The sequence below is a fragment of the Oncorhynchus gorbuscha genome, unplaced genomic scaffold (assembly GCF_021184085.1).
Source record: "Oncorhynchus gorbuscha isolate QuinsamMale2020 ecotype Even-year unplaced genomic scaffold, OgorEven_v1.0 Un_scaffold_7876, whole genome shotgun sequence".
In the NCBI taxonomy this organism is placed as follows: domain Eukaryota; kingdom Metazoa; phylum Chordata; class Actinopteri; order Salmoniformes; family Salmonidae; genus Oncorhynchus; species Oncorhynchus gorbuscha.
The window spans coordinates 2,501-15,273 of record NW_025751172.1 but is presented as its reverse complement, the minus strand read 5'-3'; the positions used below and the strand labels follow the sequence as shown (position 1 = coordinate 15,273).

General features: G+C 50.8%; 1 protein-coding gene and 1 long non-coding RNA gene across 2 annotated transcripts in view; both read right to left on the bottom strand.

Moving 5' to 3' along the window:
• Positions 1 to 1,413: 1,413 nt before the first annotated feature.
• LOC124029841 lies at positions 1,414 to 2,949 on the bottom strand. The gene is made up of 2 exons (XR_006837855.1): positions 2,861 to 2,949; positions 1,414 to 1,621 (listed from the first exon to the last, which is right to left on the bottom strand). It is a non-coding gene; the product is annotated as an uncharacterized LOC124029841 (long non-coding RNA).
• A 102-nt stretch (positions 2,950 to 3,051) lies between these two features.
• Positions 3,052 to 12,773, bottom strand: part of LOC124029842 (loricrin-like) — an 11,998-nt gene continuing 2,276 nt past the window's right edge. Inside the window, exons 4-6 of the mRNA XM_046341415.1 lie at positions 10,190 to 10,340; positions 3,345 to 4,656; positions 3,052 to 3,226 (exon numbers count right to left, since the gene is read on the bottom strand). Of these exons, the coding sequence (XP_046197371.1) occupies positions 3,052 to 3,226; positions 3,345 to 4,656; positions 10,190 to 10,340 (1,638 nt within the window). The remainder of the gene's footprint in view (positions 3,227 to 3,344; positions 4,657 to 10,189; positions 10,341 to 12,773) is intronic.

Sequence of the window (12,773 nt, the reverse complement as noted above, 5' to 3'; positions counted from 1 at the left end):
AGGGAGGCTGTGTGTGTTCTGTCAGGGAGGCTGTGTGTGTTCTGTCAGGGAGGCTGTGTGTGTTCTGTCAGGGAGGCTGTGTGTGTTCTGTCAGGGAGGCTGTGTGTGTTCTGTCAGGGAGGCTGTGTGTGTTCTGTCAGGGAGGCTGTGTGTGTTCTGTCAGGGAGGCTGTGTGTGTTCTGTCAGGGAGGCTGTGTGTGTTCTGTCAGGGAGGCTGTGTGTGTTCTGTCAGGGAGGCTGTGTGTGTTCTGTCAGGGAGGCTGTGTGTGTTCTGTCAGGGAGGCTGTGTGTGTTCTGTCAGGGAGGCTGTGTGTGTTCTGTCAGGGAGGCTGTGTGTGTTCTGTCAGGGAGGCTGTGTGTGTTCTGTCAGGAGGCTGTGTGTGTTCCAGTCAGGAGGCTGTGTGTGGCTCTCCATGCCAGGAGGCTGTGTGTTCTGTCAGGGAGCCGTGTGTGTGTTCTGTCAGGAGGCTGTGTGTGTTCTGTCAGGAGGCTGGGTGTTCCGTCAGGAGGCTGTAAAAGTGTGTCTCCAGTCAGGAGGCTGTGTGTGTTCTGTCAGGAGGCTGTGTGTGTCTGTCAGGGAGGCTGTGTGTGTTCCATGTCAGGAGGCTGTGTGTGTTCTGTCAGGGAGGCTGTGTGTTCTGTCAGGAGGCTGTGTGTGTTCTGGGTCAGGAGGCTGTCAGGAGGCTGTGTGTGTCTGTCAGGGAGGCTGTCCACCTGGGAGGCTGTGTGTGTTCTGTCAGGAGGCAGTGTGTGTGTTCAAAATTTGTCAGGAGGCTGTGTGTGTTCTGTCAGGAGGCTTGGGGGTGTTCTGTCAGGAGGCTGTGTGTGTTCCTGTGTCAGGGAGGCTGTGTGTTCTGTCAGGAGGCTGTGTGTGTTGTCAGGAGGCTGTGTGTTTCTGTCAGGGGAGGCTGTGTGTGTTCTGTCAGGAGGCTGTGTGTGTTCTGTCAGGGAGGCTGTGTTCTGTCAGGGGAGGCTGTGTGTGTTCTGTCAGGAGGCTGTGTGTGTTCTGTCAGGAGGCTGTGTGTTCTGTCAGGAGGCTGTGTGTGTTCTGTCAGGGAGGCTGTGTGTGTCTGCAGGGAGGCTGTGTGTGTCCTGCCAGGGAGGCTGTGTGTTTCTGGTCAGGGAGGCTGTGTGTGTTCTGCCAGGAGGCTGTGTGTGTTCTGCCAGGGAGGCTGTGTGTGTTCTGCCAGGGAGGCTGTGTGTGTTCTGCCAGGGAGGCTGTGTGTGTTCTGCCAGGGAGGCTGTGTGTGTTCTGCCAGGGAGGCTGTGTGTGTTCTGCCAGGGAGGCTGTGTGTGTTCTGCCAGGGAGGCTGTGTGTTTCTGCCAGGCCAGAGAGGCTGTGTGTGTGTTCTGCCAGGTGGCTGTGTGTAGTAGTAGAGAGTGGCTACAGGTGTGTGTGTGTGTGTGTGTGTGTGTGTGTGTGTGTGTGTGTGTGTGTGTGTGTGTGTGTGTGTGTGTGTGTGTGTGTGTGTGTGTGTGTGTGTGTGTGTGTGTGTGTGTGTGTGTGTGTGTGTGTGTGTGTGTGTGTAGGGGGTTCCGTGGTCCTGGAGTGTTGTGACGTGAATCAGAGAAGGGAATCACTATATGGGAACTATGGTAATATCACCAGTAGAGACTTTACCTGGAAGAGAGAGAGAGAGATGGGAGAGAGAGACATTGAGTATCAAAATCTTTTTTCAATGTTGTAATATCTCTATCCTCACCTTCCATGGTGGAGCTGGTCTAGTTATTATATCTCTATCCTCACCTTCCATGGTGGAGCTGGTCTAGTTATTATATCTCTATCCTCACCTTCCATGGTGGAGCTGGTATAGTTATTATATCTCTATGTTTACCTTCCATGGTGGAGCTGGTCTAGTTATTATATCTCTATCCTCACCTTCATGGTGGAGCTGGTATAGTTATTATATCTCTATGTTTACCTTCCATGGTGGAGCTGGTCTAGTTATTATATCTCTATGTTCATCTTCCATGGTGGAGCTGGTCTATTATTATATCTCTATGTTCACCTTCCGTGGTGGAGCTGGTCTAGTTATTATATCTCTATGTTTACCTTCCATGGTGGAGCTGGTCTAGTTATTATATCTCTATGTTCACCTTCCGTGGTGGAGCTGGTCTAGTTATTATATCTCTATGTTTACCTTCCGTGGAGCTGGTCTAGTTATTATATCTCTATGTTTACCTTCCGTGGGGAGCTGGTCTAGTTATTATATCTCTATTTTTTCCTTCCGTGGTGGAGCTGGTCTAGTTATTATATCTCTATGTTTACCTTCCGTGGTGGAGCTGGTCTAGTTATTATATCTCTATGTTTACCTTCCATGGTGGAGCTGGTCTAGTTATTATATCTCTATGTTCACCTTCCATGGTGGAGCTGGTCTAGTTATTATATCTCTATGTTCACCTTCCATGGTGGAGCTGGTCTAGTTATTATATCTCTATGTTTACCTTCCATGGTGGAGCTGGTCTAGTTATTATATCTCTATGTTCACCTTCCATGGTGGAGCTGGTCTAGTTATTATATCTCTATGTTCACCTTCCATGGTGGAGCTGGTCTAGTTATTATATCTCTATGTTCACCTTCCATGGTGGAGCTGGTCTAGTTATTATATCTCTATGTTTACCTTCCATGGTGGAGCTGGTCTAGTTATTATATCTCTATGTTCACCTTACATTTACATTTACATTTAAGTCATTTAGCAGACGCTCTTATCCAGAGCGACTTACAAACCTTCCATGGTGGAGCTGGTCTAGTTATTATATCTCTATGTTTACCTTCCATGGTGGAGCTGGTCTAGTTATTATATCTCTATGTTTACCTTCCATGGTGGAGCTGGTCTAGTTATTATATCTCTATGTTCACCTTCCATGGTGGAGCTGGTCAACACGCTGGTGGAAGAAAAGTTGCTACCGGACGTGGTCATGCCCCCGCCCGATGACATCATCATGGAATCCCTCCGCTGACACAGTGCCACTCCTCCCGATGACACCGTGGCTGTACCTCCCTCCATGGCTGTTCCCCGCCTGACACCATCGCAGTACCTTCTGATGACATCAAAGCTGGTCCCCACCGGACACCATTGTGACGCCTCCTGATGACATCAGAGCTGGTCCCCCCACCGGACACTCTCGCGACGCTCCTGATGACATCAGAGCTGGTCCCCCACCGGACACCATTGCGACGCCTCCTGACATCAGAGCTGGTCCCCCACCGGACACTATCAGCCTCCTGAGACATCAGAGCTGGTCCCCACCGGACACTATCGCGACGCCTGATGACATCAGAGCTGGTCCCCCCACCGGACACTATCGCGACGCCTTCTGATGACATCAGAGCTGGTCCCCACCGGACACCATTGTGACGCTCCTGCTGATGGCGCCGTGCCTCCTGCTGATGGCGCCGTGCCTCCTGCTGATGGGGCGTGCCTCCAGCTGATGGCGCCGTGCCTCCTGCTGATGGCGCCGGGCCTCCTGCTGATGGCGCCGGGCCTCCGGCTGATGGCGCCGGGCCTCCTGCTGATGGCGCCGTGCCTCCGGCTGATGGCGCCGGGCCTCCTCCTGATGGCGCCGTGCCTCCTCCTGATGGCGCCGTGCCTCCTGCTGATGGCGCCGTGCCTCCTGCTGATGGCGCCGTGCCTCCTCCTGATGGCGCCGTGCCTCCTGCTGATGGGGTCGTGCCTCCTGCTGATGGCGCCGTGCCTCCTCCTGATGGCGTCGTGCCTCCTGCTGATGGGGCCGTGCCTCCTGCTGATGGGGCCGTGCCTCCTGCTGATGGGGCCGTGCCTCCTGCTGATGGGTACGTGCCTCCTGCTGATGGGGCCGTGCCTCCTGCTGATGGGGCCGTGCCTCCCGCTGATGGGGCCGTGCCTCCTGCTGATGGGGCCGTGCCTCCTGCTGATGGGGCCGTGCCTCCTCCTGATGGGGCCGTGCCTCCTCCTGATGGGGCCGTGCCTCCTCCTGATGGGGCCGTGCCTCCTCCTGATGGGGCCGTGCCTCCTCCTGATGGGGCCGTGCCTCCTGCTGATGGGGCCGTGCCTCCTGCTGATGGGGCCGTGCCTCCTGCTGATGGGGCCGTGCCTCCTGCTGATGGGGCCGTGCCTCCTGCTGATGGCGCCGTGCCGCCTGCTGATGGCGCCGTGCCGCCTGCTGATGGGGCCGTGCCTCCTCCTGATGGGGCCGTGCCTCCTCCTGATGGGGCCGTGCCTCCTCCTGATGGAGCCGTGCCTCCTCCTGATGGGGCCGTGCCTCCTGCTGATGGGGCCGTGCCTCCTGCTGATGGGGCCGTGCCTCCTCCTGATGGCGCCGTGCCTCCTGCTGATGGCGCCGTGCCTCCTGCTGATGGGGCCGTGCCTCCTGCTGATGGCGCCGTGCCTCCTGCTGATGGCGCCGTGCCTCCTCCTGATGGCGCCGTGCCTCCTCCTGATGGCGCCGTGGCTGATCCGCCGCCAGACACCATTGCGGGGCTTCCTGATGACATCATGGCTGGTCCCCTGCCGGACACCATCGCGGCGCCACCTGATGACAGCATGGCTGCCCCGCCCCCAGAACGGCTGGAGGTGGAGCTAGTGGAATGCATCAACATGGAGCTTCCTCCCGTCCCCACTCCTCCTCCCGAGGATTTCACCTCCAACACAGTGGTCCTGGTCACAACAGCCTTACCTGAGTACATAAACACATCTACATATAAAACAATAGTCCACCCCAGTAGAGTCATATTACCCATAAACACATCTACATATAAAACAATAGTCCCCCCCAGTAGAGTCATATTACCCATAAACACATCTACATATAAAACAATAGTCCACCCCAGTAGAGTCATATTACCCATAAACACATCTACATATAAAACAATCTGCCCCAGTAGAGTCATATTACCCATAAACACATCTACATATAAAACAATCTGCCCCAGTAGAGTCATATTACCCATAAACACATCTACATATAAAACAATAGTCCCCCCCAGTAGAGTCATATTACCCATAAACACATCTACATATAAAACAATAGTCCACCCCAGTAGAGTCATATTACCCATAAACACACCTACATATAAAACAATAGTCCCCCCCAGTAGAGTCATATTACCCATAAACACATCTACATATAAAACAATAGTCCACCCCAGTAGAGTCATATTACCCATAAACACACCTACATATAAAACAATAGTCCCCCCCAGTAGAGTCATATTACCCATAAAAACAACAGAAATGGTTCCGATGAGTTTTCATGCCATTAATATTTCACGTCGTGAATTGTACAATCATTTCAAACTCAGCGTGTATTTGGTGTAGGTTGACTGTGTGGTGTAGGTTGACTGTGCGGTGTAGGTTGACTGTGCGGTGTAGGTTGACTGTGTGGTGTAGGTTGACTGTGCGGTGTAGGTTGACTGTGCGGTGTAGGTTGACTGTGCGGTGTAAGTTGACTGTGCGGTGTAGGTTGACTGTGCGGTGTAGGTTGACTGTGCGGTGTAGGTTGACTGTGCGGTGTGGTTGACTGTGCGGTGTTTTCATGACTGTGCGGTATTGACTGTGCGGTGAAGGTTGACTGTGCGGTGAAGGTTGACTGTGCGGTGAAGGTTGACTGTGCGGTGTAGGTTGACTGTGTGGTGTAGGTTGACTGTGTGGTGTAGGTTGACTGTGTGGTGTAGGTTGACTGTGTGGTGAAGGTTGACTGTGTGGTGTAGGTTGACTGTGTGGTGTAGGTTGACTGTGTGGTGTAGGTTGACTGTGTGGTGTAGGTTGACTGTGTGGTGAAGGTTGACTGTGTGGTGTAGGTTGACTGTGTGGTGTAGGTTGACTGTGTGGTGTAGGTTGACTGTGTGGTGTAGGTTGACTGTGTGGTGAAGGTTGACTGTGCGGTGTAGGTTGACTGTGCGGTGTAGGTTGACTGTGCGGTGTAGGTTGACTGTGCGGTGTAGGTTGACTGTGCGGTGTAGGTTGACTGTGCGGTGAAGGTTGACTGTGCGGTGTAGGTTGACTGTGCGGTGTAGGTTGACTGTGCGGTGTAGGTTGACTGTGCGGTGTAGGTTGACTGTGCGGTGTAGGTTGACTGTGCGGTGTAGGTTGACTGTGCGGTGAAGGTTGACTGTGCGGTGAAGGTTGACTGTGCGGTGTATGTTGACTGTGCGGTGAAGGTTGACTGTGCGGTGAAGGTTGACTGTGCGGTGAAGGTTGACTGTGCGGTGAAGGTTGACTGTGCGGTGTAGGTTGACTGTGCGGTGAAGGTTGACTGTGCGGTGTAGGTTGACTGTGCGGTGTAGGTTGACTGTGCGGTGTAGGTTGACTGTGCGGTGAAGGTTGACTGTGCGGTGTAGGTTGACTGTGCGGTGTAGGTTGACTGTGTGGTGTAGGTTGACTGTGTGGTGTAGGTTGACTGTGCATTGGGAAAGTATTCAGACCTCTTCCTTTTGGCCACGTTTTGTCACGTTACAGCCTCATTCTAAAATGGATTAAATAAATGTTTGTCCTAAATCTGCCCCCAATACCCCATAACTCAATCTACCCCCAATACCCCATAACTCAATCTGCCCCCAATACCCCATAACTCAATCTACCCCCAATACCCCATAACTCAATCTACCCACAATACCCCATAATGACAAAGCAAAAACAGGTTTTTAGAAAATTTTGCAAATGTATTAAAAATTAAAAAACAGAAATACCTTATTAACATTAGTCTTCAAACCCTTTGCTATGAGACTCAACATTGAGTTCAGGTGCATCCTGTTTGCATTGATCATCCTTGAGATTTACATTTACATTTAAGTCATTTAGCAGACGCTCTTATCCAGAGCGACTTACAAATTGAGATGTTTCTGCAACTTGATTGGAGTCCACCTGTGGTAAATTCAATTGATGGGACCTGATTGGGAAAGGCACACACCTGTCTATATAAGGTCCCACAGTTGACAGTGCATGTCAGAGCAAATACCAAGCCATGAGGTCAAAGGAATTGTCTGTAGAGCTCCGAGACAGGATTGTGTCGTGGCACAGATCTGGGGAAGGGTACCAAAACATTTCAGCAGCATTGAAGGTCCCCAAGAACACAGTGGCCTCCATCATTCTTAAATAGAAGAAGTTTGGAACCACCAAGAGTCTTCCTAGAGCTCTGACAGAGCTTGAGAGGATCTCCAGAGAAGAATGGGAGAAACTCCCCAAATACAGGTGTGCCAGGCTTGTAGCGTCATACCCATGAAGACTCAAGGCTGTAATCTCTGCCCAAGGTGCTTCAACAAAGTACTGAGTAAAGGGTCTGAATACTTACGTAAATGTGATGTTTCCATTTCATATTTTGTATTTTTTTGCTACAATAATTGTCATTGTGGGGTATTGTATGTATATTGATGAGGGAAAAAACTATTTAATCATTTTTAAGAATAAGGCTGTAACGTAACAAAATCTGGGAAAAAGTCAAGGGGTCTGAATACTTTCTGAATGCACTGTACCTTGGCGTGATGTTTTGACAGCCGTGTAATGCTCTCGAACAGTGTGAGTTTTACCAATATATCCGCCTAAATTTACTCCCAAAAAATTTACATTCTAATTGTTGACAAACGTTACCTTGTCCGGCGGGAGAGATTTGCGCGGTTATCAACAAGTCACCAGACACAGACCAGGTTAGCCTACACCAGACACAGACCAGGTTATCACCACATCACACCAGTGTAAGCCTACACCAGACACAGACCAGGTTATCACCAGACACAGACCAGGTTATCACCACATCACACCAGTGTAAGCCTACACCAGACACAGACCAGGTTATCACCACATCACACCAGTGTAAGCCTACACCAGACACAGACCAGGTTATCACCACATCACACCAGTGTAATCCTACACCAGACACAGACCAGGTTATCACCATGTCACCAGACACAGACCAGGTTATCAACATGTCACCAGACACAGACCAGGTTATCACCAGACACAGACCAGGTTATCACCACATCACACCAGTGTAATCCTACACCAGACACAGACCAGGTTATCACCACATCACACCAGTGTAAGCCTACACCAGACACAGACCAGGTTATCACCAGACACAGACCAGGTTATCACCATGTCACCAGACACAGACCAGGTTATCAACATGTCACCAGACACAGACCAGGTTATCACCAGACACAGACCAGGTTATCACCAGACACAGACCAGGTTATCACCAGACACAGACCAGGTTATCACCAGACACAGACCAGGTTATCACCATGTCACCAGACACAGACCAGGTTATCACCAGACACAGACCAGGTTATCAACATGTCACCAGACACAGACCAGGTTATCACCAGACACAGACCAGGTTATCACCAGACACAGACCAGGTTATCACCAGACACAGACCAGGTTATCAACATGTCACAGACCAGGTTATCAACATGTCACCAGACACAGACCAGGTTATCAACATGTCACCAGACACAGACCAGGTTATCAACCAGTCACACCAGTGTAAGCCTACACCAGACACAGACCAGGTTATCAACCAGTCACACCAGTGTAAGCCTACACCAGACACAGACCAGGTTATCACCAGACACAGACCAGGTTATCAACAAGTCACACCAGTGTAAGCCTACACCAGACACAGACCAGGTTATCACCAGACACAGACCAGGTTATCACCAGACACAGACCAGGTTATCAACATGTCACCAGACACAGACCAGGTTATCAACATGTCACCAGACACAGACCAGGTTATCAACAGACACAGACCAGGTTATCACCAGACACAGACCAGGTTATCACCATGTCACCAGACACAGACCAGGTTATCACCAGACACAGACCAGGTTATCACCAGACACAGACCAGGTTATCAACATGTCACCAGACACAGACCAGGTTATCAACATGTCACCAGACACAGACCAGGTTATCACCAGACACAGACCAGGTTATCACCATGTCACCAGACACAGACCAGGTTATCACCAGACACAGACCAGGTTATCACCAGACACAGACCAGGTTATCACCAGACACAGACCAGGTTATCACCAGACACAGACCAGGTTATCAACATGTCACCAGACACAGACCAGGTTATCACCAGACACAGACCAGGTTATCACCAGACACAGACCAGGTTATCAACATGTCACCAGACACAGACCAGGTTATCACCAGACACAGACCAGGTTATCACCATGTCACCAGACACAGACCAGGTTATCAACATGTCACCAGACACAGACCAGGTTATCACCAGACACAGACCAGGTTATCAACATGTCACCAGACACAGACCAGGTTATCACCAGACACAGACCAGGTTATCAACATGTCACCAGACACAGACCAGGTTATCAACATGTCACCAGACACAGACCAGGTTATCACCAGACACAGACCAGGTTATCAACATGTCACCAGACACAGACCAGGTTATCAACATGTCACCAGACACAGACCAGGTTATCACCAGACACAGACCAGGTTATCACCAGACACAGACCAGGTTATCAACATGTCACCAGACACAGACCAGGTTATCACCAGACACAGACCAGGTTATCACCAGACACAGACCAGGTTATCAACATGTCACCAGACACAGACCAGGTTATCACCAGACACAGACCAGGTTATCACCATGTCACCAGACACAGACCAGGTTATCAACATGTCACCAGACACAGACCAGGTTATCACCAGACACAGACCAGGTTATCAACATGTCACCAGACACAGACCAGGTTATCACCAGACACAGACCAGGTTATCAACATGTCACCAGACACAGACCAGGTTATCAACATGTCACCAGACACAGACCAGGTTATCACCAGACACAGACCAGGTTATCAACATGTCACCAGACACAGACCAGGTTATCAACATGTCACCAGACACAGACCAGGTTATCAACATGTCACCAGACACAGACCAGGTTATCACCATGTCACCAGACACAGACCAGGTTATCAACAAGTCACACCAGTGTAAACCTACACCAGACACAGACCTTGAATAAAAGTAGTTCCAAAATCCCAGATGGAAAAATGAATTGTGAAAAAAACAATTGGAACCATTTCTGGGTTTTATGACTCATACTGTCGTACTCAATACTTGATAACTTTGTACTTCAAATGTGTATTTTTGTATTTTACAGACTCTTGAAAGATCAGCCTTTCATGCATGGGCTGAGAGAGATCCTAACTAACAAGTTTTACCTGCCGACCTCCCGGCCCCTCCAGAGACCAACATGCCCCCTCCCAGGTCAGACCCTCCAGAGACCATGCCCCCTCCCAGGCCGGCTCCCTCCAGCAGATGCTTATACTGCTGGATCTCCATCTCTAGACGACTCTTGATGTTCAGAAGGATCTGGGAGAGCGAGTGAGAGAGGGGGAGGTAGAGAGTGAGAGAGGGGGAGGTAGAGAGCGAGAGAGGGGGAGGTAGAGAGAGAAAGAGAAAGACAGAGGGGGAGAGGAGGTAGAGAGGGTGATAGAGAGAGAGGGGGGAGAGAGGGTGGTAGAGAGAGAGGGGAGGGAGAGAGGGTGGTAAGAGAGGGGGAGGGGGAGAGAGGGAGCGAAGTGGGGAGGTAATTTATGATTGAACCGGCATTCGCAGCGCTTACCGTGAATGCGATATCCGTGCTGGAGAAATTACATATAGTGAGCTCCTCTGTACCTCTCCTCTGTAACGCTCCTCTGTAACACTGTAACGCTCCTCTGTAACGCTGCTCTGTAACGCTGTAACGCTGCTCTGTAACACTCCTCTGTAACGCTGTAACGCTGCTCTGTAACACTCCTCTGTAACACTCCTCTGTAACGCTCCTCTGTAACGCTGCTCTGTAACGCTGCTCTGTAACGCTGCTCTGTAACGCTGCTCTGTAACACTCCTCTGTAACGCTGTAACGCTGCTCTGTAACACTCCTCTGTAACACTCCTCTGTAACGCTCCTCTGTAACGCTCCTCTGTAACGCTGCTCTGTAACGCTGCTCTGTAACGCTCCTCTGTAACGCTCCTCTGTAACACTCCTCTGTAACGCTCCTCTGTAACGCTCCTCTGTAACGCTGCTCTGTAACGCTGCTCTGTAACGCTGCTCTGTAACGCTCCTCTGTAACGCTGCTCTGTAACGCTGCTCTGTAACGCTCCTCTGTAACGCTATAACGCTCCTCTGTAACGCTCCTCTGTAACGCTATAACGCTCCTCTGTAACGCTCCTCTGTAATGCTCCTCTGTAACGCTGCTCTGTAACGCTCCTCTGTAACGCTATAACGCTCCTCTGTAACGCTCCTCTGTAACGCTGCTCTGTAACGCTGTAACGCTGCTCTGTAACGCTCCTCTGTAACGCTCCTCTGTAACGCTCCTCTGTAACGCTCCTCTGTAACGCTCCTCTGTAACGCTGCTCTGTAACGTTGCTCTGTAACTCTGCTCTGTAACGCTCCTCTGTAACGCTGCTCTGTAACGCTCATCTGTAACGCTCATCTGTAACGCTGCTCTGTAACGCTCCTCTGTAACGCTGCTCTGTAACGCTCCTCTGTAACGCTCCTCTGTAACGCTCCTCTGTAACGCTGCTCTGTAACGCTGTAACGCTGCTCTGTAACGCTCCTCTGTAACGCTCCTCTGTAACGCTCCTCTGTAACGCTGTAACGCTCCTCTGTAACGCTGCTCTGTAACGCTGCTCTGTAACGCTGCTCTGTAACGCTCCTCTGTAACGCTCCTCTGTAACGCTGTAACGCTGCTCTGTAACGCTGCTCTGTAACGCTGTAACACTCCTCTGTAACGCTCCTCTGTAACGCTCCTCTGTAACGCTGTAACACTCCTCTGTAACGCTCCTCTGTAACGCTCCTCTGTAACGCTGTAACGCTGCTCTGTAACGCTCCTCTGTAACGCTCCTCTGTAACGCTGTAACACTCCTCTGTAATGCTCCTCTGTAACGCTGTAACGCTCCTCTGTAACGCTCCTCTGTAACGCTGTAACGCTGCTCTTTAACGCTGCTCTGTAACGCTCCTCTGTAACGCTCCTCTGTAACGCTCCTCTGTAACGCTGCTCTGTAACGCTCCTCTGTAACGCTGTAACGCTCCTCTGTAACGCTGTAACGCTGCTCTTTAACGCTGCTCTGTAACGCTCCTCTGTAACGCTCCTTTGTAACACTCCTCTGTAACGCTCCTCTGTAACGCTGCTCTGTAACGCTCCTCTGTAACGCTCCTCTGTAACGCTGCTCTGTAACGCTCCTCTGTAACGCTGTAACGCTCCTCTGTAACGCTGTAACGCTCCTCTGTAACGCTGCTCTGTAACACTCCTCTGTAACGCTGCTCTGTAACACTCCTCTGTAACGCTCCTCTGTAACGCTCCTCTGTAACGCTGCTCTGTAACGCTGCTCTGTAACGCTCCTCTGTAACGCTCCTCTGTAACGCTCCTCTGTAACACTCCTCTGTAACGCTGCTCTGTAACACTCCTCTGTAACGCTGCTCTGTAACGCTGTAACACTCCTCTGTAACACTCCTCTGTAACGCTCCTCTGTAACGCTGTAACACTCCTCTGTAACGCTGCTCTGTAACACTCCTCTGTAACGCTGTAACACTCCTCTGTAACGCTCCGCTGTAACGCTCCTCTGTAACGCTCCTCTGTAATGCTGCTCTGTAACGCTCCTCTGTAACACTGTAACACTCCTCTGTAACACTGTAACACTCCTCTGTAACACTCCTCTGTAACACTCCTCTGTAACACTCCTCTGTAAAACTCCTCTGTAAAACTCCTCTGTAAAACTCCTCTGTAACACTCCTCTGTAACGCTGTAACACTCCTCTGTAA